Consider the following 26,858-nt stretch of genomic DNA (forward strand, 5'->3'; position numbering starts at 1 on the left):
TAGTCTTGTAGAGCCTATGGTCTCAGGGAGGATAGATGTTCCTTCATACCAAGTCTAGAAATATGTGCCGTTTCTAGAATTTCATGGGTGCATGATAAACATAAGATGTTGCTGTGTCATGGTCATTGGGTATGAAATGTCAGTTCTAGCATACCTCAGTCTTCAAGGGCACTCTCCTTGGAAATCTGGAACCTTCACATGAACAATTGGGAATAATAATGATGATAATAATAATAATAATAATAATAATGTTATAGAGGGTGACCCATTAATCAAGGACAATTCTCCCTTGAGGCCGCCCTCTTAAGGAGAGTATAACAATGTGCATTATATGAAAGATAGCAATAATTATTGTTTATTTTAACGTGATTATTATTAAAATACTAAATTCCATTATCTATTAAAATCACATACATGCTGATAATATCTCTTCTTAAATACTCTAATATTTTCAGCAGATTTGATATGTAGTGGAAGCATGTTCCACAGAACTGTGCCAGAATATTGGAAGCTCTTTTTAAATTGCTCTGTTGATTTTGGTGCTAGGTTTCCATGTCACTTAGGTTTTCATGTTTATTAGTATAAACATGATCAATGTTGGTAGCACTTATATCTGTTATTCTAGTTGGGGTGTTAATTAAGTAAGTTGTAAGTTTGAGTTACTTATCCATGTTGATGGAGTTTTCATGTCAGATGTTAAAATCACCTAATGAATTTTTGAATTTGCACCTAAAATCTATCAGTCCAATCAGCTGTGGAACTAGGTGGTCTTTAAACTGAACATAAGAGTATTGACTTTGATTGTGCAAGGGTTACTTCGATCCAGATACTCTCTACCCCAATAGTCTCTGGATCAACATGTCTGTTATAACTAATGGAACTGTCTACATAGAGAACACTCAAACCCCCCAATGGATTCCCCATCTTTTCTTTCAAAGTTAAACCCTTGTATTTGGAGAGCTGTATCATCACAGAGAAAGGTTTCACATAGACCCAGAATATTGACTGATCTAGTTTGCTGTAACAATAATTTAATCTCATTCAGTTTATAATTCTGGGCTGTTTCTTTAGTACTTAGGGGCATGTCGCTTAAATTTGGAAGTCGAGAACATTCTACATTTGACAATTTTGTCAAAGATCACTCTTGGACTCTGCTACATTTTGGGCAAGAGAAATACATTAGTGAGGAATCCTTATAGAATGTTCTCTGCCGTGGTCAGTTGTGGTCTTTTGAGCAATTCTTTGTGTAGAATTTCAGCAGGCATGCAAGTCATACTAATAGTGTCATTATCTTTTGGATGTGTTGACATGCTGACTGACATGCCTCATAATTTTGTCTCCTGTTATTTGGATAATTCTTCTTTTAAAAAAATCCAGATATACCTTTGTTAAATAGCAAAGATAACACTAGTAAATGCAGACCTCATAAACCATAATCTACAGTTGTTAGAAATATCTTTTCAGAAAAATATTTCTTTCAGAATAATGCTACAGTCTGTTGCAAAATAGTGATATAAGGAAGCCCCTTGGATACACACTCAACCCTGAACCTGTTTATGTACAGACTGTGTATTGACAGATGGAAGTCTGGCAGTCATGGTCTATCATGGAGACAAACCTTTAGGGTAGAGACGGTGTCTGCTTATGGTGATAGGCAGTCAATACAATACTGATGTGGATAAGCTGCACTAGTCCCCTTAGTTATGGCAAGAATTCCTCTGCAATTTATATAAGTCGCCTTTTTAGATCTGAGTATGGTGACTAGTAATTGACCAGGTACTGACCAAAGAACACTGGATAACAAGTACCTGACTTGGATTGTAGCTTTTGATCACCAGGATGAATGCATTGACCACTGGTCAGTTTGTAGATTCATGGTATGGAGCTGGGGACATTGGTGACATGACCCTTTTCACTACAGTACTGGGAATGAGGATCAGATCAACAAGCCCCCCCCCCCTTTCCAGTTTCCTTTTATTTCCCGAGGGGTGCTGGAGCCCAGGTGTCCAAATGGTATAAGGCACTTGCCTTTACAGTGGACATTGGACAGTTCATTTGCTTCACTGAGACTTCTAATCTCGGCACTTAATTATCCCTGTCTGGCCTCAAGCCCCTCTGATGCTGAATCTTTCAAGGGGGATTTCATAGTGGTGACTTCCGACCTCCCAGCCAAGTCATCAGAGACACTGGAGTGAAAGCAATGTCGATCATTTCTATAGCTTAACATTCTGTTCTATTTTAAGCTTCTTTTAATCTCTTGAAGGAAGAATCTATCATCTCCTGTCACTTCAGTGCTTATTAGAGACGGTTGCCAAGATGTCCAGATGCTCCTCATCCATGAGATGGAGATGCTTGAAAGGCAAATCGTGGAAGGCTATTGGCCCCCTCCCTTTTCCCAATCGCAGGAGGTGGGCAGTCCTAGGTCTCCTACAGTGCCTCTTCAACACCAGTAGGCACCCAAATACTGTATTTTCCAGCTCATAAGTAAATGCTAAGTACAAGTCAAATTCACTAATTTTGTAAATTTTCCATCCTTCATCCATATACAAGTCGATTCAGAGTATAAGACGATGTAAGGTCAATAACTTGGCTTCGTATTTTGCACTAGTAACTATCGGGTTCATGAATATTAATGGTATCACTGTATGACATTCTGTATTACCGGCAGTCATGAAATTGCATCACCGAAGCTAACATGCTTGTGATTTTACTCCTGTACAAGGCACTGCTATATTCCATTTTTAATTGACACAGCTGAATAAACAGTCCATGCTTGTTTCAGTTATGATGTCCATTGCCACAAGAGCCACACGGCTGTGCATGCGATGTACACATTATTTAAAGGTCTAAAGGTTTAACCTGATTATTCCAGTTGAAACAAGTCTCGAGTGCAAGATTCAACAGATGAGATAAACTTGATGAGGCTAACAATAGGGAAATTAGGTTATCCATAGGCAAATCAGAAATGTGAAGAAAACATAGACAGAAAACAAAAGTTACAAACGAAAAATGCAGTATAAAGTTTACACAAATGAAGTTTTATAATAAATATTTTTTAGTTATAATTGAAAACACATCGATGTTGTAATTCACATTATTACTTGTAGTAGAACCGTTCCACGTTCTGATTAAGAAAATAATGATTAAGAGTTCACTTAATCATCTCCGATATCTGAAAATCCCTCAGTCTTCAGAATGAAAAATGACTATCTTGGGGCTCAGATCATTGGAAACGTTCTCATTATCATCTGTCTCCATCTCATCATCCTCATCTGGCTTCTCTTTCCCGCTGACAATTTCAGCTTTATCAAAGCCATTCACAGTAGCTGATTTAGGAATCCTGTCCCATGCATCCTTAACCCAATGCGCAACCTGGGAATATGTAGCGCACCACATAATCCCGTGTTTGTGAAGCTGTGCTCGCCTGCTGTCATCCAATGTTCCCACAACTTCCAAAACTCAGCTTTGAAACAGCAATTAATGGAAATTTCTAATGGTTTTAATAACTTTGTCATACCATCTGGGATGATGCCTTACGATGTCTTCTTGGTTTCAATCTTCACCTTTGTCTCAGCACCGATGTGTGCATGCATATAATCCATAATGAGAGGAAAAATCCACCAACTTGATGTGTGAAATCACTATCTAACCACTTCCCCATCATGTTATTATCCATCCATCTTTTTGGTTTTACTTCAATCATTATTTCACTGGAGAATTTCTTCTTTGGCATTGTTTTTCTTTTAAAAATCAGCATTGGTGGTAACTTTCCACCATCGGCAGAACATGAGAACTACAGTGACAGTTTGACTTCTCATGACCTGTTGTCTTAATAGTAACAATGTTAGATCCTTTAAGCTCAACTGTTCTGTTCATTGGAATGTTGAATCTTAACAGCACTTCATCCATGTTTATCACGTTAGTCATTTCCAAATTGTCAGTCTTAATCTTGTCTTGGACATACTCATAGAAATTGTTAAATTTTTCCAGAAAGTCTACTGGTAGTTTCTTTGCCATAGTAATAATAATAATAATGAGGACTTTGTATAGCGCCTAATCTTTATAAGCTCTAAGCGCATTGTGAGATAAGTTGTACGATTTGTATGGGGATATTTATATGAATGATTATGACTGAAAAGATTGATCAAAACATACGTAACTCGTTAAAATGTGGCAGTACTATATCAATGAAAACAATGCCCACAGCTAAAATCATTATTTGCATCACATCATGAGAAGGGAGTGGGCATCATTTCCTGTGGTTATTAATCCACTTCATATTAAAAACAGATAGCGTAATTGATGCGGATTAATGATAAAGAACAATGGGGTACCGGATATCTAGTAACTAGTATCGGTAGCCAAAGCCAATATCAGGGTTTAAACAACTGCGGCAACTGGCTTGGATTGTTGTTGGAAACCAAAGACCAATTTATCAACTACTGGTATAATCAAAGAGACACCAAAATGATGGCTGGTTAAGACTGAATATAGGTGTTGTGTTGACATTAGTTTGCTTTGAACTGAAATGCGAAACTAGAAATGGATCATTGATCTTTATATGATTTGTTTAGTTTAAACCATATTTATTTGAGAAAATTAGTAGCAAACATAGTCTGGTATTTGATAAATAATCATAGAATGCTAGAGTTAATATGGATTACCTCCCTTTGTAGGATCAATTAGATCACTGAAAAAGCTATGGCAGTAATCGCTTGTGTGTCCAACAGTATACTGGAAAATCAAATATTAATGGACCAGTTGCTAAATGTGATCAGGAAGAATGAGGAATGGTTAAAAAGGGTGAATAAAACTAAATTATTTCATCTTCTTTTAGGAACAAACAGTATGCTTTGATTTAGTACAGTACACAATAGTATAGACCATAAGAGTGCTATGCTGCCTGGTGAATTTCTTATCAGTAATTAACTGTTTTCTTTTCTTTCATATTTGAGAAAAAAGAAAATACACGCAGAATGCAAACTAAATAATGACAAAACTTATACAAACGCAGTCATATTAGTTTATAACAATTTATTGACATAGTAATTTAATAAGAATTTGTACTTCTTTTTTTACCTTTTTTTGATTATGCCAATTATAGTGCAATTTTAACAAAATATCGGTTACTGTAATCCATATATAAGTTGATGAACTTTTCAATGACATGATCCATATACAAGTCAGTTTGGAGTATAAGACGAAGACCTGAGTAACAAGTCAAAAAGTATCAACTTATAGGCCGGAAAATATGGTACTCAGCCTGTAACAGAATTATCAGGTATCACAGGTGATAGGTGGGTCCTTCAGTAAAGGAGGGCTTTCACCTTTGATCGCCAAGGGGCACCATCCTATTTCATTAAGTCACACAGCTCCAGATTAATGGAAGGGGTACACATCCTTCTGCCGAGGACCACAGTAGAGAGCATATAAAACTCCAGCCTTCTACTCCATGAAATCCCTGCTACAGGGAAGAAAACTATGACTAGTCAAATTTCTTTCCCCAAACACATTTCTGCCAGAGGAATGATTAAAAATGTAAACTGCAGCAACAGTCCAGAATGCTGTCAGGCTTGCCAACTGGGCAATTCCAATCAAATATTAGGACATGTACTTTTTCACAACTCCATCTTTCCTCCTCATATGAAATACCTGCCATTTTTGCATCAAACGGGTGGTTTTTAAATTTTTAGCCTAGCCTCAGCATCCAGGGTTTTTTGATCACAGTAATGCATATAGTGGTTGCTTAGGGATCACCCTATTTAGTCATTTTGATGACTGTATGGCTGCTACACAATTGCAACGTTTATCTTACTGTCAGTCCACAGTGACACAGCCAGGGCTTGTGCTGTACCTGGAGAAATTCCTTAATTCAATTTCATATAACACAGGAAAAGGTAGACAGAATCCTTGCAGTTTGAGGACACTTCAGCCAAGACTGAAGTGTCTGACTTTCCCTTTTAGGGACCTTGAACTCTGGCAGACCTGGTTCCTCTGGGTAGGCTTTCTCTACATACTCTCCAGTTTTTGTTTCTGGCAGTCTGGAAACCACACGAGTATTGTTAGCCTGAATTTATCTAGGGTCAGATTTTCAGTACCATCCAAACTAGGAGTTCAAGACAAGTACTTGAATGGAGTTCCACTACATGCCCCAAAATCCCACTCGTATCTGTACAAAGATCATGTCAGATTCAGGTTGGGGTGGTATATTTTTGCAAAGCCTTTGGTCTACTGAGGAGTTTCTACTTCACAATTTGGATATATGAGAGTGGCATGTTTAGCACTACAACAGTTCATAGACCAAATTGGGGGATTGCTTGATGGAGTGGTCTCTGCATGAAGCAGTAGCAGAGTCCCTATTCAGTCAGTAGGTGAGTTCTCTAGCAGACTTGTTTGCTGAGAACTGAACAAGCTTCCCCAGTCACAAACTGAAGAGCTTTTGCAGTGGATGGGATTGGCTGTTCGATTATGCATTCACTCCCTTCATATGGATTGTACATGTTTTACAGAGGGTCTGGACTTGCATTGCTCAACACCTAGTTTCAGTGGTTGTGGTTCATAGACCTCCTTGACCTGTTGCTAGACCAACCCAAATTGTTATCTTTCTACTGCCATAACACGGGTTCTCTCCGCAACAACCCTTCGATTCTCCAACTTTATGCTAGGCTCATCTCAAATTATCTCTCTGCCAGGAGAATTTTTTTAACAAGGTTGTCAAATGCATCATCCAGTTAAATTTGTCTCTCCATGGTCTGTGCAAACTAGAGAATTTAGTGTGATCCATACACTAGGAAGTGTTATTCCTCATTGACATTCCTCATTGACACTCACCTGTTTGCATGGATTTGAGTCTCTGGCTCAGCCAATGTGGACATAAGATAGCTTGCCAGAGTGCTTCCCATGGATCAGTGGTTATTCTGGTTTTTTCCGGATTCTTCCTCCACCAGAAGGACTTGCCATCAGCAGTGTTAAAATAGCTGTACCCAGTTGTGAAAATGTGTACTACACTTAAGAGTAGAGTACATGCTATAGAGTAGTGTATATGCTATAGAGTAGTGTACATGCTATAGAGTAGTGTACATGCTATAGAGTAGTGAACATGCTATAGAGTAGTGAACATGCTATAGAGTAGTGAACATGTTATAGTTAACATTGTTCAGCATTGGTGAACAATGTTTGCAAAATGCATGAGAAACAAAGTACATCATGCTGAACTTGATTATATACTGACAGTTTGTTGCATAGAACTGTTCCTCCTTCTGGCCCTCTGCAAATAGAGTACAAAATATAAAAAATGGGAACTGTTTCTTTCCAAATAAATGATTGAATCAAACAATTGCAGAACCTTTTGGTTGAACTAAGTAAAGAATAGTTATTTCAAACTTCTCCACATTTAATATTAGCATAATTTTTTTAGTGAATACGATTTTAAAAAATCTATTTCACATTATTCATTTCATGAATACTGTAGTTCTTCAAGTCTTGTTGGGATGGTCTGTGGTCCATCATCAGTCAGTTAGCAGAAGTTTGTTATCACTACCCCTTCTAAATTGATTGAAGAGTTGCAATGCATAAAGCTTTGCACACACTTCATCCCAAGGTCTTGTTTGTCATAATGAAATAGTTGCTCAGACATCCAATATGATTTCACTTAATGACTTCTGGAATCCAAAATGACTGGAGCCAATGCCATAGAAGCCATCTTGAAAATCTTCAGAATAAGAGGTGTGGTAATAGTCAGTCATGATAGCTGTTTTCAGAGATTTAGAATGAAGAGAATACTAGACAACATCTACCCAAAATCTTGACCAGTCACATCTACCCAAACATTTTACCAATCACAACATCTATCCCAAATATTTTACCAGTCACAACATCTACCCAAAATTGTGACCAATCAGATATGTAATGGTTATATTGCAAATTGAGGATGGGGGGGGGTAATTGCTACTAGCCTTTTGACACCGTGAATCAGTAAATGACAGACATCTTTATTATGACCACTAGTAATATGCTGACTTGTGATCTATTATAGGGAGTGGTCGAGTGACATTCAGCAGCAAGAGAAGTTACATGAGAGCTGTCCAGGCAGCCTTTGTGGAGATAAAAACACCGAAGTTCACCAAGAAGGTAGTTGTTTTGACACAAGATATGAAGTGAAATTATTTTCTTGTCTTCCAGATGACATTAATGTTGCAAAAGGCGTCATGTAACTGTGGTTACCTTTTCTATCCGTTTATCTGTAAATGCATCCTTCCAGCCCAAACCTTTTGCAATGTTTGTTTGTTTAAATGCCTTCGGATTACTAGTTTTGCTGCTGTAACATCTTGATTTCATTCACTCCTGTTAATATGATTGTGCAAAAAAATTGAATGTAGATGAACAAAATTCCACAGGCATATTTGCAGATATATGTAGAGGACATGATTAGATTTCAGGCTATGACAACAATTTATGTAGTCCAGGAGAGCTTATGCCCTTAGTACAATGTTAAAATCAACAGATGGAGACAGCAAGTTAATGTGCACTTAGGTTTTCTTGAAGTCCTTTAGGAAAGAAATGTGCATTTAAATGTCACTGTGTTCATTGGTATCTCTGTACTTGTATAAAGCTTTTTTATTCAGTTTTAAGGATTTTTTTGCAAGCCAGTGTTAGTGGAAAACCAGACACAGGAGTTGCTTTTCTAGCAATGTTGCCATTTATGGTTTTGGTTCAAGTTTTCCGTTTTCCATATATTTAAGAAGAAAAAGCATGGTACATTCTCGACATTCTCATCATGCATTGGATGAATCATCATGAACCTCTTCTGTTACAATTCTGGCAACAATCATCATATGTGCAACATTTGTTTCCAAACAACATTATAGTACACCACTCCCTCGATAACTCGTGCACATCGGGGTCCAGAAACATCGACCGCACTATAAGTGAGGCACGAGTTATCGAAGGACCTATAAAATAAGGCCAAAGTGATTGACGACATAACGGAAAAATAAGGGGGGGGTAGGCAGATTATACTGTTGAATACTCGCTTTAAAATCTTTCTGAGATTAACTGTGAATAAATATCTCTTCATAACAGTGTACTTTATTATTTCCTCATGGGACAACATTAATTTCAGGATAAATTGCAGTATATTGAAGCAAGCATCGAAAACATTATTCCACGTGGTTTCCTTTCGCTTAACATGTGTACCACTTCACACATTGTGTACTACGTCACTAATTTTTATGTTGAATTGGATACATTCTAGTTTTATTGTTTGATCCAAATTAGACGTTTTTGATAGACAAAAGATCGACTCTTTTCGAGAAACAGTGTCGATCGAATGATAGATAGATTTGAATGCGATAGAAGTAAAGTGGAAAACAAAAAAACAAGGGTTAATCAGTACTAACATATTTAATTGATCTACAAATTTAAAACAACGTAAATTAGAACAAGTTAATACTTGCTGTTTGTGCCACGCTTGACAAATATCAATTCACTTTTTGAAAAAATCAGTTAATTTTTTGTGTGTGTTACTCCTTGGTTTCTTGCCACCGAGCAAAATCCCTCAGATTTCTCAACTGCATGAGCTTTACATAGTCAACATTTTGGGTCTCCAGCCACATTATGGCAATATCAAAATATTTGATTGCTTCCTGTACAGAGGGGTGGGGGGGTGCAACATCTGCGTCTGCATCACTTTCAACAATTGTGTTACTCCAGTTAGAATCGTCTTCTGCTGCAAATTTGTTCGTTATAGAATTAGTTTCATCTGACATGTATTCGGCTGTGGGGCAATCATTGTCAGCACAAATCCATTCCTCCATATCAAGAGAAATCCCCATCTCAGGACCATGAGTCTGTACGAATTTCTCCCAAACAGCCTCGGCATTAATGACATCAGTTTCACTGAAACATTTGAAGTCACTATCATCATCGTTGTCTCTGTTACTGTTTTGCTTTATTTCAAAGGCAACTCCAAGACCCTTAATCCAGCACCCCAGGTCTCTTGCAATCAATTTTTTTTTTTTTAATGCAACAAACACTTCCCCAAGTTGTTGATCAAAACAAAGCTGGCATGTACATGTAATTAGGTTCTCACAGAAGTACTCATGGGTTTCGATGTGACGGTCGATTGACTCTTTTCATGTTTTCAATGAACAGAATATGTTCTGATTATAATGTTTACACTGAAACGGAATTAAAGGATTAGAACGTGACTTTCACACAGGAAGACATTTAATTGGTGTTTATTTCATTCTCTGTTGCCACCTGTTAGCATTTACCAGAAGTTTTCATTGATCGCTATTTCACCAGACTGTTTATTTACAGTATACTGACAAATATTTATCATAAAAACTTACATAATATATGATATCTTTAAACAGAGGTCTCGCTAGGATTTTAAAACTGGGTCTTTCTGCCTCTGAATTCAATCACTAAATATCAGTACATTTTCTCACTCAACCGCCAGTCAAAGCCCTTGAACCAGCCGCCTAGCTGTTGCATCATGTTTTTTTTTGTTTTTTTTAATGTAGTCTTATAAAATGGCAACAGTACATTAAAACGTCTTTCAGTCACTAAATTCTGTCATTGTAAATATCAGCAATTAACTGATCAACACATTTTCCCACAAAGCAGGTGGCTGAAACAGGACCGGCAAATCTTTGAATTTTCCCGCGCACCTATTACATGCATATGGAGGACTCCCGCCTCAGTGATTTTCTGCGTCCCAGATCAAAAATTGGCATCCAAATACGCGTAATTAAGCGTTTTCAAGATCTCTGAAATTAATTCTTCTTTAGAACTTGCAAATTTCAAAATATGGATTATATTTTTACGGGCATTAATCACCATTTTTGATAAAACGAGCAATTATCAAGGTTTAATTTATCAATTCTTGTCGTAATTTTTTCATGTTCATCATATTTTAAAGATATTTTAAATGCATTTTCTCTGGAAAAAATTGGGAGCCAAGAAGGACACCACGTTATAAGCGGGATCGCGAGTTATCCTGACGCGAGTTATCGAGGGAGCGGTGTACAACATAAACAACAGTATTCAATGAAAGTTCGGTCAGTCAGAATGTCACTAATGTCTACTGGAAGCAACAGTTTAATAAATAAATATGAATTAAATAATTATGTAAAGTGAAATGCATGTTTTTCATTTTATCTTCGAGTCTGGTTTAAGAGTAATGCAATGTGCCTTCATTCATTCAAACATGTGAAATGTCAATCTACCATTTCATCTATGTCCACTATCATTTCTTTGAGAACATAATAAAGTGCTGACTGTCTTGATATCAGGCTTGTGCAAGTATTTATTGTAGTGCACTGAATTAAAAGAAGGCCTGCTTTATATTGTCACGTTAATTGAGAGCTTTTATATTGTATCAAATAAAGGGGGTGAAATAAAAATGTTAAAAAGCATGCAAATCCTACCTGCGTAGGAGCTAGTGGCCACGGTTAAGTCGGGTGGAATCATTTCAGCTGATCAAAACTGTTACAAATATTGTGTATGTAATATAATTAAGATACCTTAAATTGGCAAACTTGTTCACAAATGTGATTAAAGGCAACCAAGTAAGGTGAGTGGTGCAATAAAATGCTTCTTTCCATAGATATGGTTAATTGTGGGGAAGTGAGTTTCAGAGTTTGTAGTGAACTTAAAATTCATGAATTAGCACAGATTTCCTCAAGGATGACTATTATTTGCAATGAAATCCGTGTCAGTATTTTTCTAATAGAACAATTTTTTAAAACTTAGTTTAGGCATTGGGTTTTTTAAATTAAAAAAACAATGTTTGGTTGTGAATCAATAACGAAAAACAGATATAATACATCATTTTCATGAACATGTGATGGTTGCTGAAACCAGTTGGAATATTAATGGTTGGGTATCTTAAAAACAATGGTAATTTATACAGCAAGCAAACAATGAGACAATAGCTCTTTATTAACATTATTCCCAGCACAATTATCAAAGCAAGTACACCACTACCTTGATAACTCACGCCCTGATAACTCGTGAACCTGTTTATAATGCTGTGTCAGGCATGGATCCCTATTTATTTAAAACCAGAGAATACCAAAAAACAAAATTGATCACTTTTTCTTTAACTTGAAATAAAAATCGTGATAAAAATTGATAACTTGTACCTTGATATATCACTCATTTTATGGTTGAAAACTGTAGATATGACCTGGAAACTTTGAAATTATCAACTTTTAATAAGTCATTTAATTGGTTACATTTTCTTTCCAAACGACATTTTCAGTACACCATAATTAAAGGTATTCGAGGAAATTTTGATCAATGAAAATGTCACTTACGCCTAGTGTAGGCAGTACTTTAATATTTAAATCAATTTTTATTAAGTGAAATTTATTTTAATTCTATCATTTAGTTTCACTTGAGCATAATCATCATAAATGCAATTTGTATTTAAACGTAAAATGTGTCAATCTACTGTAACAGCTATGACTGAGCATTTCTCTGAGAACCTAATTAAGTGCCAACTGTGTTTTCATAACTGACTTGTAGAAGTATATGTTGTGTTATGCAAATGAATTAACAGCTGGCCTCCTTTTTATTAGGTCCTATCACGTTAATTGTCTTTTGAATCAAAAAAGGAGGTGGAATATTTTTAAAAAAGTTTAAAGGCATGCAAATCCTGTATACCTAATACTTAGTGGCCCCGGTTGGAAGTTGTGTGAACTCACTTCAGTTGATCATTTGAACACTTAACTAATTTTATTGTGTTTGTAACATAAACTGCCTTAAATTAACTCTTTCATAACTGTGATCAAAGATAGCAAGGCAACCAGGCGAAATGAATACTTCATAAAGTAAAGAACTTGGTTTCACAGATATGGACTATTGTGGGCAAGCGATTTTTTTGAGATTTTCTTAACTGGCATTTAGAGATGTCCTCAAGGATAAGAAGTTTCACTGTTATTTTCAATGAAATAACAACTTCATTACTAATTAAACAATACAAAAATTGAGGTTCAACGTAGGCGATTGTCTCACAAAATAAATGGCGGTAGTTTTTGAAAAAAAGGAATCTTGTTTGGTGGTATATCAACAGATAGTCTAGTTTCCCACTACTTTAACTCCCAACTTGCTAGTATACTATTTAATACCACTCCAAGAACCAGACTAATCAACAAAATAAAAAGCAGTGACATAATACAAACGTTTTAGTGTACACGTGATGGTTGTTGAAACCAGTTGGAATGATCTTTTACATGTTGGAAATTTTGAAAATGTTATTTATACAGAATAATGAACATCATTAGAAAAAGCACATTAACAATTGACAAATTTTGTCTTGCACTCAGAGGTATCTTGTGAATATTTTCACTTGGACATGTAAAAAATAATTTTGATACCAGATTTTGTCTGGAGTTTTTCAAGAATATCAAAAACGGTCTCGACTTGGATTTTGGAAATTCTTTTTGGCTAGTAGAACATTTCCTTTGCCCGCTGAGGGTCTCTCTTTTTTGTGCAGTCTTAGGTAGATCTGTGTTGAATTACAATTCATCTTCGTCTTATGCAGGTCACTCAGTAAGCGGCAGATGACAAATTGGTTTAACTTGCAGGATCATGTGTATTTAGTCTGTTATGTCTCACTAGGAATTTTTTCGGAGCATTTAGTGATGCCCTTGTATATGTAAATTTTTATCTCAAAATGGTTGTTTTTCATTTTTCAGTTTCATGGGTACTGTAGTGGGTCATTCCAGTTCTATCTACCCTGATAATTTCACTCCTTGACAGGTCAGACTACATTTTTTTGAGATGTGATTTTCATTTCTTTGTTTATATTCTTAGATTCAGATTGACCCCTACCTGGAGGATTCCATCTGCTCCCTGTGTGGGGTCCAGGCAGGACCCTACTTTTGCCGTGATCTCCAGTGCTTCAAGTACTTCTGTCGAACCTGCTGGTACTGGCAGCACGCTCTTGATGCACTGCGACACCATAAACCTCTGACCCGCAACACCAAGGCCATTGCAAATATCAACCTCTGAGCTAGGTAAATATTAGAAATTGTATCTGTTGTGTATATTTGATTTGTATTATTTGGTGGCTTTTCTCAGTGATTAGGTTGTAACTTTTGTATGGTGTACTTGACCTTGTCCAAAAATCAAGTTCATGTTGTACCTAACCAGGAACATTTATTTTGTAAGCAATCCAATACATAGCTATTTTCTCTAAGAATATAGGTTAAATATTCAGGTCATTGTATTTGGAGGTAAACATGTTTAAGTCTGAGTCTAGGACATAGTTTCTCACTTTGAAATTCCTAAATTCGTTGACAACTTTGAATGTTTTAGAGGAGGTTCGCGAAGAAAGAAAATAAACATTGACACATTTGACTGAAGTGAATGTAAAATATAATCAAAAATGTATGATTTTAAAAAAAAGTAGCAAATAACTGTTATAAACACTAAATTATTCTACCTTGCTTGTAGCTTGACCAGTCCATATATTGTCAACAGATCACCCAGTGTCTATTATGGGGCATGTGATTGTGGGATTGCACTAATTTTAAAACATTGCACAAAAACTTGACAACCCATGAGATCCACAATCCTATTTTCAAGTGAAACCTTTATTTTGTAATTGTCCTTAGAAAATTTTACTTTTTCTGAAGAAAAAAATTTGGGTTTTCAGGTAAGGTGTAGATCCCAAACATGCTACCCAAGGATTTTTTTTTTAATAGCTGGCTCCAAAATGCACTGGAATGGTGATCGAGAATGCTCAGAAGTCTTGAAAAAGTGCCTGAAGTTTTTAAAAAATTCTGTTTGGGAAGAACATTAATTTACTGATACAAATATCAAGAAAGAAATTAAAAGATCCATTAAAGATGCTTCTAACCAGATCATCCTGATATTTCAGTTCTGAATTGCTTACATATTTATCCAGACATTGGTTTAGATTTGTTACAGTCTCATTAGTAATGAGTCATTTTTTTGTGAATGAAAGCACCACATAATTAAAATGAATGGATTCTGTGTTGACTGGACCATTAAAGCGCCACATGATTAAAATGAACGGATGATATGCTGACAAGGCCATTAAAGCACCACATGATTAAAATGAATGGATGCTATGCTGACTTGGCCATTAAAGCACCACATGATTAAAATGAAGGGATGCTATGCTGACTGGGCCATTAAAGCACATGATTAAAATGAATGAATGCTGTGTTGACTGGGCCATTATAGCACATAAAAAGTCTGCTTTGTGATGGGAAGCTTATTTTCAAACAAAAAGTGCTATGAGCACTGTACACCATGTATATAAAGTATATGTTGTGTTCCTGAAAATACTTTCAATTAGTGGTAACTGCTGTTATGAGGTTATAATGATGGTTTGAACATTACTGTTGACTTTCATATTGATCACATTAATAAAAAATGTGATATTTCTAGTTGTGTTGCACCAATAATGACTTTAAGCAGTAGAAAATTGCTTCTAGGATACAGTATTCATCTTACTGAGGTAAAATCTATGAACACCATAGAACTAGCTCAAGTACAGATTTGCTGGGATTTAGCAACTTTGCTGACAGTGTATATGCATTTGAACTTTGCCCTGCCCTAGTCCCCACCATCACTACAATTTGGACTTGTAGAGCTAGATCAATGAGATCAAGAGCTTGAAGTCTCAAGGGAAATGTGAAAATCATACAAAAATGAAATATCAACTCTAGAAATAAACTTCGAACATATTTTGCAAAAATCGTGACAAACATGAGTTCTAAGCAATGGCAAATAAAAGTTCTTATAAACAATAGCATATAAAAGTGCTTATTAACAGTGCCAAATAAATGTGCATGTTAACTGTGCCAAATAAATGTGCATGTTAACTGTGCCAAATAAATGTGCTTATTAACTGTGCCAAATAAATGTGCTTATTAACAGTGCCAAATAAATGTGCTTATTAACAGTGGCAAATAAAGGTGCTTATTAACAGTGGCAAATAAAGGTGCCCTTATTAACAGTGGCAAATAAAGGTGCTTATTAACAGTGGCAAATAAAGATGCTTATTAATAGTGCCAATAAATGTGCTTATTAACAGTGCCAAATAAAGGTGCTTATTAACAGTGGCAAATAAATGTGCTTCTTAACAGTGGCAAATAAAGGTGCTTATTAACAGTGGCAAATAAAGGTGCTTATTAACAGTGGCAAATAAAGGTGCTTATTAATAGTGGCAAATAAATGTGCTTCTTAACAGTGGCAAATAAATGTGCTTATTAACAGTGGCAAATAAATGTGCTTCTTAACAGTGGCAAATAAAGGTGCTTATTAATAGTGGCAAATAAAGGTGCTTATTAACAGTGGCAAATAAAGGTGCTTATTAACAGTGGCAAATAAAGGTGCTTATTAATAGTGGCAAATAAATGTGCTTATTAACAGTGGCAAATAAAGGTGCTTATTAATAGTGCCAATAAATGTGCTTATTAACAGTGCCAAATAAAGGTGCTTATTAACAGTGGCAAATAAATGTGCTTCTTAACAGTGGCAAATAAAGGTGCTTATTAACAGTGGCAAATAAAGGTGCTTATTAACAGTGGCAAATAAAGGTGCTTATTAATAGTGGCAAATAAATGTGCATCTTAACAGTGGCAAATAAATGTGCTTATTAACAGTGGCAAATAAAGGTGCTTATTAACAGTGGCAAATAAAGGTGCTTATTAATAGTGCCAATAAATGTGCTTATTAACAGTGCCAAATAAAGGTGCTTATTAACAGTGGCAAATAAATGTGCTTCTTAACAGTGGCAAATAAAGGTGCTTATTAACAGTGGCAAATAAAGGTGCTTATTAACAGTGGCAAATAAAGGTGCTTATTAATAGTGCCAATAAATGTGCATGTTAACTGTGCCAAATAAATGTGCTTATTAACTGTGCCAAATAAATGTGCTTATTAACAGTGCCAAATAAATGTGCTTATTAACAGTGGCAAATAAAGGTGCTTATTAACAGTGGCAAATAAAGGTGCCCTTATTAACAGTGGCAAATAAAGGTGCTTATTAACAGTGGCAAATAAAGGTGCTTATTAATAGTGCCAATAAATGTGCTTATTAACAGTGCCAAATAAAGGTGCTTATTAACAGTGGCAAATAAATGTGCTTCTTAACAGTGGCAAATAAAGGTGCTTATTAACAGTGGCAAATAAAGGTGCTTATTAACAGTGGCAAATAAAGGTGCTTATTAATAGTGGCAAATGTGCTTCTTAACAGTGGCAAATAAATGTGCTTCTTAACAGTGGCAAATAAAGGTGCTTATTAACAGTGGCAAATAAAGGTGCTTATTAATAGTGGCAAATAAATGTGCTTCTTAACAGTGGCAAATAAATGTGCTTATTAACAGTGCCAAATAAAGGTGCTTATTAACAGTGGCAAATAAATGTGCTTCTTAACAGTGGCAAATAAAGGTGCTTATTAACAGTGCCAAATAAAGGTGCTTATTAACAGTGGCAAATAAATGTGCTTCTTAACAGTGGCAAATAAATGTGCCTATTAACAGTGGCAAATAAAGGTGCTTATTAACAGTGCCAAATAAAGGTGCTTATTAATAGTGCCAATAAATGTGCTTATTAACAGTGCCAAATAAAGGTGCTTACCCACACCAAAACTACCTACCCTTCTGCACATGAGATTCTCACGTGAGATCTAACTCAGGTTAGTCTCATGTGCAATTTAACATGCAAATTAGGTAGAACTCCCGTGAGCAAATAGATTCTAATAAGAAAATCACATGTGCAGGAATTATTGTTAACAAGAGCAATATCTTGCTCATGTGAGCAAGATCTGCTCACGTGAGCAACATCTTGCTCACTTGAGCAAGATTTTGCTCACTTGAGCGGCATCTTGCTCACATAAGCAAAAACAACAAAAAACTATAGTATTTAGTTTTTATTGAATACATACATACATACATCTTTTACAAGAATTAAACACAGTAAGATCAATATTCAAATCTAGTAATCATAATCATGTAATTTGAGTTCGATTAGTGATCTTCTAATAAGGTAAGACAACTAGAGTATGTATGTCTCTATGATGTATGTATGTATTTTTGTATGTATGTATGTACCTGTTATATCAATACATCACATTTATTCTAAAAACTTTAAGGTCATAATGAAAGATACTGCTGGAAATTTGCTTCACATGAAGACCATTCTTCACTGTTCCAGAAAATTCAAAGCAAACAAAACGTGTAATTGACATTCCTGCTTTTGAATTTCATTATTTGCCAGTCTGCAACAATATTTTCACTTGGAGATTGTTCTCTTTGAATCAATGCACTTCCTGTTGACCACTGAATTTAAGTTAGCAGGCTCAGTTTTGAACTGTTGAAAAATGAAACCTGAAATGGAAATGAAAAAGTTGGTAGAAGTTGTTTTCTTCTGATCACAGCATTTGAGACATTCTGTAAGGTGGATTTTTGAAGATATGTTTTACAAGGTAAAGGCAAAATACATAATTGTAGTTTGGATTAGATGGCACTTTATCACACTGTGAAAATAGGAGCCAACTGTTTTCCCAAGGACATACTTACGCAGCCAACCCAGTCTGAAAATTCATCCTTTGGACTATGAGTCAAATTGCTCTACCAATAGAATTACCATAGTTCAGTAGCAAACATATAAACTGCACTGTTGATGAGATACCTGCAAGTCACGTTGCATATTCCAAATTTGACTACTTTTGGATAAAGATGCCAATGTGTACCTGGGTATTCTCCCATTGATAATAACCTGGGTAATAAAATGAACAATTGGGTACCCGTTTAAAAAAAAGTGTTCACAGGGGCTCATATGGTTGCTTACAATTTACTTGTCATACATGGTCAGTATAATAATACAATCCTTTCTCATGTGACCTATTTAAGAATCAATGCTGATATTTCAAGCCTGACCATCCTAACTTCATGTCTGTCCATGGTTCATGTGACAATTTTCTCATGACTTAAAACACTCTTGTTTTCTGATCCTGGTGACATTAACTGGGTCAAATAAAATTAAGCACAATAAGCACAATATGAATGTCTGGTTTAACTTGGCTACTGTAACATGCACTTCTTATACCACCATGTTAGGACAAAAAATGAATGAAATGGACAACTATACAGACTGAAATATAAAGATTAAAAAAAGTTTGCTACTTAATAACAGTTTTGAAAAAAATCAAACAAAAATTAATGTATTGGTAACTTCTTCATGACTTTTACATCAAACAGCTCCAAGAAAACAGACAGGTTCTTGAATGTGAAACCATTTTCCCTAGATTCATTCTAGTATGATACTACACACATAGCAATCCAGCTTAAATAGAAAATAAATGGCACCAGATATCATTTTTTAAAAAAGAAGAAAAAAAACAACAATAATAAACTGGGATGTATCAATGCAACTGATGGATGTTATGTAACTGAAAAATGTTAGAGAAAAGATATTTTGTTAAACTTAAAAACATGTTGCACTGGACCGTCGTTATGGGATGAACCATGGCAGGTTGAGGATAATACAACAATCAACATTTATGGACTTTATGATTCGCGAAAGTTACTGTAGACATGTACACTAGTCGAAATGACTGTTATGCACAAATAATTTATCAATTTCTTTTGTGTCTATTCTCATCTATACTACTAATCCACATGAGTTCAGCTGATTTGTGACAAAAATTATAACTGCATATACATTTTTCATACAGTTTTCTGTAATAATGGCATGTAATTTATACTCTTGTTGTGCTCAGATTATGATTTTTGCCACTTATAGTAGTAATAATTATGCTTACAGCTCTTTTTGGGGTTGTAACATGTGAACCTACAACAAAGCAGTTCAGCTTCACATTTAATAAAATTTCCTTTTGATTGTATACTCTGGTAACCAGTCGTTAGGAATGATGGGTACACATTAGAAATTTCAAAAAAATTGACATCTCTACTTCTGGAACAGTCCTCTGGAAGATTTATCCAAAACTTTTAGGATACATTTTTCCAAAATATGTACATTTGCAATATATAAAGAAATTCAAAATCTGGTTTCCAACTTTTATATTAAACAAAACAAATGTACTGGGGGTCAAATTTTAGAGTCTGAAATGCATATGTTATCATGTGTATTACATCAAAAGATTTGAAGTGTCTTATACATACCCTTTACTGGAGTTGGAATTTCCTCTAGCATGGCAATGGGGTTTTGTCCGACTTCTTCCTGTTGCTGTCAGTGTTTTGCACTTCTTTCAAATGATTGCTAACTTTGTTGTGTTGATTAAATTGTGTGACCTTCATGAAGTTTAATCTGTATAAAGATAAAAATTAGTATAATTGATCATTTTATTTATCTATGCATAACAGAAAGAATGCACTGAAATGAGAAAACGATTTGGTTGGCAAGAGTCCTAGTGTATATAAGCATTAAGAAAAGCTGTAATCCTTATCCAATTAAATCTCTATTTTAAATTTACCAATCAAAATATTTGACAGACAGGGCAAATGTCTTTTAGGAATAAAATCATGAATTAAGCTACTGCATTTGGTTCTCAATTGTGTATGCTTATCTTGATCCACCCAGTCAGCAATAAAATAATACAAATTGTTTCAATCTGTAACGCAAGTGCTTCTCACTGAGGCGCCCGCATTATTATTGGGGGTGGGGGTAAGAGCCAGACATGATCGCACAGTTGAATTGTGGAAGGCTTAAATATTCGATGATAGTGTGGTGTAGATATCATTTTTAGAAAGAGGAAGTTGAATTATTATCTTTAAGTAAAATCTGAAACAAACCATTGGCTCAATTTTAAATGACCATGCGAATTTATGCTTATGCTTATAATGTCGATGATTCAGGTTATCCACTTTGATCATTCTATATGCGAAAATTGTAAAAAGAAATGAGTAAAAGTAACTTACCTCTTTCTCAGCAAAGAACTAGTCTTTCATAATCCTTGAATCTTCCCTAACAGCACGTCGACGTCTTCTGTTTCGTACTGGACATTAACATCAGTACCGATGTGGACATCTTTAGATGTTGGTGTTGGTTTCTATATTTTAATAATGTCCACACTCTTGCTGTCAGAATGTTTTAAGAGCAAACATGTTGCAGGAGAATATTAAATAACTTTCTTCATAAACAGCGTGGCCCTTGCTAAGAGAACATGGCCCGCGCGTAAATTTCTGTCTGTTCGGTTTAAAAGTGCTATTCTACATGTACACTGTAGGTCAACATCCAGCATCTGTTGAGTTCATCTGAGACACCATAACGGGTTAATTATTAGTAAACATGTTGTTGTACGCATTGGGGCTTGTATCATTGATTACAATATAAAAGTCAGTCATACATGAATATAAAAATAATACTTTTATTATTTTATACTGCTGTATGACTGACATTTAAATTGTAAGCAACGATGCGAGCCCTTATGGTTTTACACTCCTTTGTACATATATACTCGGGTATTTCTTAATGTTATATTTTATATATCAAATAAATGCTATTTTATCTGATGTTTCATAAAAACTGAGCTATAAGTGAATTCATATCATTAATAAGTTAATTAATATAGACCTAGTTAATTTTGATGTTTTTACAGTAGCTTGTGTCGAGCCATGCCCCATAGGACACTCTAATGGTTCGAACTAGCCGATTCTTCCATCATGTACCCTGATAACCTGGGTCACAGAAAAGTTAACGGAAATGTCAGTGATTTGTTTTGTGATTATTTCAATAGGAAACTTCTTTTATAAACTTTGAAATGACACGATCAGAACATTTAAAAGGCTGCAGATAAGCAAAATGTTCCATTGCCAAGAATATACACGTGTAAAACAGTGCGAAACAGCTACACAACCAAACACAACTGGATTAGGCAGTTTCTTACGGATTTATTATATTTTATGTACAGTACATGTTTGTTTTTTTTACTGATAATGTACATATGCATAGGAAATGGGGTTGGGGTGAAACCTTGATAATAATTTGTCTAATACGTAACCTGTTCGACTGTTCAGTCGGCATTTGAATTTTAGCGGACACTAGACAAAATGTTTAATGTTACCCCACGTATTTCTTTGATGCCAGACATTCAACATCAGTGGACAATGTTTTATTAAACACGTTAATATTATTAATCCTTTATGGTTTCTGCGTGGATTAAACATAGGCCGTTATATAGAATATGGGGAGGGGGGCATCAAGCGTACATACGCGGGGGGGGGCGTAAAAAAAGTATGCATGCGTACTGGGGGTGGGGTGGGTGTCAAGCTTTGCCAGATTTTTGCGTACATACTAAATGGATGACCCCTAAACCGAATTACACAATTCAGTAAGTATAAGATTGTATTGACTTTTGTGCGAACGTTAGGCATGGAAGAAAACAACGTAGTTTATGTAATTCTCCAATTTTTCTGGAAAATGACTTGAAGTTTATTAGGCCAAAAGGACTGTGCATCAGTGTTTATTTTTTTCCAGATATGTGGCTATGTATTTATTTTACAATTTTATAGCGGGTTTTAGAAGTTTGTGAATAAAGGAGTTGCATCATATGTTTATGGTACATAGGATTCATTTTAGGGCAAAAGTTGTATTTCCTTTTTATATCTGTAAACTGTGTATTTTGGTGAGAGAAACATTTCACCTTTTTACGGATTGCTTTATTAAACATCAACCACGATCAGTATGCAAGTTAACTGTATTCTTTGACAGCTGTTAAAGTTTAATGGGTAGTCTGGTACGTTATACGAGACCTTAATTCTGAATTGTTTCCTTTTATGAACAGTGAAATGAACCTTAATATGTTCAAATACAAGGAGCCTGTTGGGTCAGAATAAGATTAAAACTCACTGTGAGAAAATAAGTTGAAAATGTTTTAAAATTTAAAAAATACAACAAAGCAACAGCAAGTGCAAATTAGAAATGATGTCTGTTTGACAATAATGGAGATGCTTGACATTCAACATTTACACAAAATATTAAGTCCAAATTGCTCATGTGATAACTCACATGAGAAAATCCAACTTTGAATAAATTTGAAATAAGTGTTTAATCAGAATCAAAGTCCAAGTTTCTCACGTGAGAAATTAGAACTCTGCCTTATTTTCAACATGGTTGTATGTAATGGAAAAGAATGTTTTCTAAGTTCTACTTTCTCATGTGAAAATTGAGATTCTCACGTGAGCAAAATCTGCACATGTGAAAATCAGATTAGTTTTTCCTTGGCTCACAAGATCTAACAAACTGCTCACATGAGCCTGCAAAATCTACCCAATTTGCATACATTTCTAACAAGGTTCTCATGTGCAGCTTATGAGCAGCTCATGTGAACGTGAGATTTTTCTGTACGGGTATTAACAGTGGCAAATAAAGGTGCTTATTAACAGTGGCAAATAAAGGTGCATATTAATAATGCCAATAAATGCTTATTAACTGTGCCAAATAAATGTGCTTATTAACAATGGCAAATAAATGTGCCTATTAACAGTGGCAAATAAAAGTGCTTATAAACAATGGCAAATACAAGTGCTAAATCCCAAACTGATCATTGCATTGCTACCTCATAATCCAAAGCTTCTTAACCTACAGTGTCTTTTACTTAGTTCTTGTTTATAAATGAAATATTTTAAAGTCGGATATCTGGTGGACACTGCATACCATAATCAGTTATCCTCCTAAGTGTTTACACAGTTAATTAAAATGCTTCAGAATGAAACATTTTTATCACATTTTTGAATAATTTGAAACGTTTCCTCTCGGATTGGATATTTGTTTAATACGATATAATCATTCACTGCCCTTACCACAAATAATTTCACAAGTTGGACCAATATCAACATTCTGGTCTCTGGAAGTGAATAGTCTTCCAACAAGTAGTATAAAAGATGAGGAATCTGCTGAACGATTTGGTCCTTCCAGGAAGAATGTTCCGAGATGCTGCCAAAGTGCTCATTTACAAAGTGTGTACAAATTTGCAGTTGATGAGTGATGTGCAACAAGAACTCCTGCAAATTAGTTTAAAGTTGTGCATATGAAAATGTACTCCACCCAGTATTCAATTTTTATTCAACCATTCCCCTTAAAATACATGTCGCAACAGGAGTTAGGCTGGTAGAGGTATCATAGCACTTGTTGCTACATCCATTTTTTTTCTTCAGATGGATTGTCTGCACATTTGGGTTCTGCAGCTTTAATGCTTATAAACTAAATTTGATTGGCATGCTTGGCCCTAGAACAAGCATTTCCTCATAGTTTGAATTTTGCATCAAGGTCATTTTACAAATTTGTTTGAAATACTGGCTGCCTAGAAACCAAAAATGGCTGGTTCATAGTGTGGTTCATTTTTAGGCATTTCATTTTGCAAATACTGGATGATAATGACGATAACAATATGTTTTTAAAGTGATAAACTAGGTCAGATTATTTTAGTTGTGAAAGTGTTAATGGAAATGCCAGTGAGTGATTATGAACCCAAAAATGGTGTCAAATAGGTCAGTCCAACATACATGCTGGATGGACAACAGCTAGCATGCTAGATTAACCTCAGAAAAAAATCAAGTTTAATGTTTATACAACCAGAGGCAACATCTCTTCAAAACTATTATCTCAATAGAGCCAAAACTTGTGGAGTAGGAAGAAAGAGATAGATATTGATAGATATCGAAGGGTTGTTAGATCGAGTTTCCTCCTACCTCTTTCTTCTACTCCCACCTTATTTTGGTGACATTTGAGATTTTTAGTTTTGTTAGCTTATTTGTGAGATTACTGCAGTTTTATTAGCTTTTTATGAGATTACCAGTTTTATTAGCTTATTTGTGAGATTACTGCATTTTTAGCTTATTTGTGAGATTATTGCAGTTTTTTTAGCTTATTTGTGAGTACTGCAGTTCTGTTAGCTTATTTGTGAGATTACTGCAGTTTTATTAGCTTATTTGTGAGATTACTGCAGTTATTTTAGCTTATTTGTGAGTACTGCATTTTTATTAGCTTTGTGAGATTACTGCAGTTTTATTAGCTTATTTGTGATATTACTGCAGTTTTTTAGCTTATTTGTGATTACTGCAGTTTTTTTAGCTTATTTGTGAGATCACTGCTAATAAATATTAGCTTATTTGTGAGATTACTTCAGTTTTATTAGCTTATTTGTGAGATTACTCCAGCTTATATGGCCTGAAAGATAAGTCTTGAACCTTTAGATTAGCTTAGTTTAAATTAGATTTTTTTTTAAATCTCAGATTCTGCACTTACAACGCTCTGGTGATCTAGTTGTTAGAGCATTAAAAATCAAAACACGAACACACTTTTTATACCTTAGTCTCCTTTGCATTTTGCACTTTTTTACTTTAGTTTCAATACTTTTTTGGGTCCACTCCTGTTTCCTCTTTCTCATTCTCATAAAATTTGCAAACTTGATTGATCTGTTGAATATGGCAGCTAGCTGTTCACATTACAATGTATAAAACTGATAAGATGCCAAGTTGACAAAAAAGACTTGTGCAGATACAGTGTATAAATAAGTAGTTGTATGATTATTTTTATAGCTGTTTGTTGAATTTTCTTTTTATTTCAGATTCGGCAGATGATTCTCTGAGCTTTCTTTCCACAGAGCTGTATAATCTCACATGCCTCGTGGAATTTTATTCTCTTTTACAGATTATCAAAAATTTTACTCCCATGCTACAATGTAATAGTGTAAATCGTAAAGTATATATGATGTGAGATCTACCAGATAAGGTATCTTTTTTACTCATCTGTGCAAACTTCTCGACTATCTGGGGCTAAATTTGAAGAGAAGTTATTGTTGGTGATCCATTTGGCTTGAAAACATATTGATATTGTACAAAAACTGTTTTCAAACTGGCTTTCACCTGTCCTTGCCTCTCACATTTCCACATGTGATGTAGTCATTGTACACATTTCCTGTCCCCAGTACATTGGCATCACTCTTGTTAGTCTCTATGAGCATTAGATATTGTTTATGAATTGGTGCATTAGCCCTTCATAAAGTAAGATCATTAATGTACCATTTGTACTCTTGAGTGTGCCAGCAGACCAGGGTCTGTGGACTGGTAGGAGTAATTGGTAGAACAGGTAATATAGACCTTGATCTGTTGGTACATTGTGTGACAGCAGATCAGGGTCCATATTATTTGCAGTTGGACCCAAGGTATAACAAGTAAAGATGGTAGATATAAAATTGATGTAAAAATAGTTAACATAAAATTAATGCAACAGGAAGTTTGTACATATTTTACCATCTCCATTAATTAGACACCTGCAGGAACAGTTTACAGGAATTGGTTTTGTTGTTGGCAAATCCAGGTGTAAGATTTGCAAGATTTTAAGTTCTTGTATGTAAAGCTTGTCTTGATGGTGGAATTTATATTTTGTATTGATAAGTTTGAAATTGAGCAGCAGTCACTTAAGTTTATGTGTATTCAATGTTTTGTCTACATCTGTCTACAGGTGAATTACTTCAAGTGTTAAACAATGTACAGGAACCACAATTTTTGCACCACTTCCATTTTCATGTATAATTTGTCTGTTGTACTTGCATTTTGCAACAAGCTGCCACTGGCTTAGGTCTCAGTGGCCTCATTTTGACTGTATATAGTGCCCAGTAATCAGGAAGAGGTGGAATTCGTGCCAATCTTTACAAGACATAAACCTTTATCTGTCTATCTATGTCAGTCTGTCTTTCTGTCTACCTTCCTATATATCTATATATAGCTATCCTTATTTATCTATATTTCCAGTTACCTGTATTTGATTTTGATGTGCATGATCATTATAAACAGGTATGATTTAATAGCTTTTAACTATTTATGATCAACTGGATCAATTTCTTATCC

At 35.1% G+C, this 26,858-nt stretch overlaps 1 protein-coding gene across 1 annotated transcript in view; it reads left to right on the forward strand.

Moving 5' to 3' along the window:
- Positions 1-25,947, forward strand: part of LOC149794076 (cytoplasmic polyadenylation element-binding protein 1-like) — an 83,332-nt gene extending 57,385 nt beyond the window's left edge. The window contains exons 11-13 of the mRNA XM_089966512.1: positions 8,036-8,130; positions 13,825-14,027; positions 25,577-25,947. Coding sequence (XP_089822638.1) covers positions 8,036-8,130; positions 13,825-14,022 — 293 coding nt within the window. The 3' untranslated portion in view covers positions 14,023-14,027; positions 25,577-25,947. The remainder of the gene's footprint in view (positions 1-8,035; positions 8,131-13,824; positions 14,028-25,576) is intronic.
- Positions 25,948-26,858: the final 911 nt, after the last annotated feature.

This window comes from Sinohyriopsis cumingii, chromosome 8 (genome assembly GCF_028554795.1).
Source record: "Sinohyriopsis cumingii isolate HCF-2022 chromosome 8, ASM2855479v2, whole genome shotgun sequence".
Lineage (NCBI taxonomy): Eukaryota > Metazoa > Mollusca > Bivalvia > Unionida > Unionidae > Sinohyriopsis > Sinohyriopsis cumingii.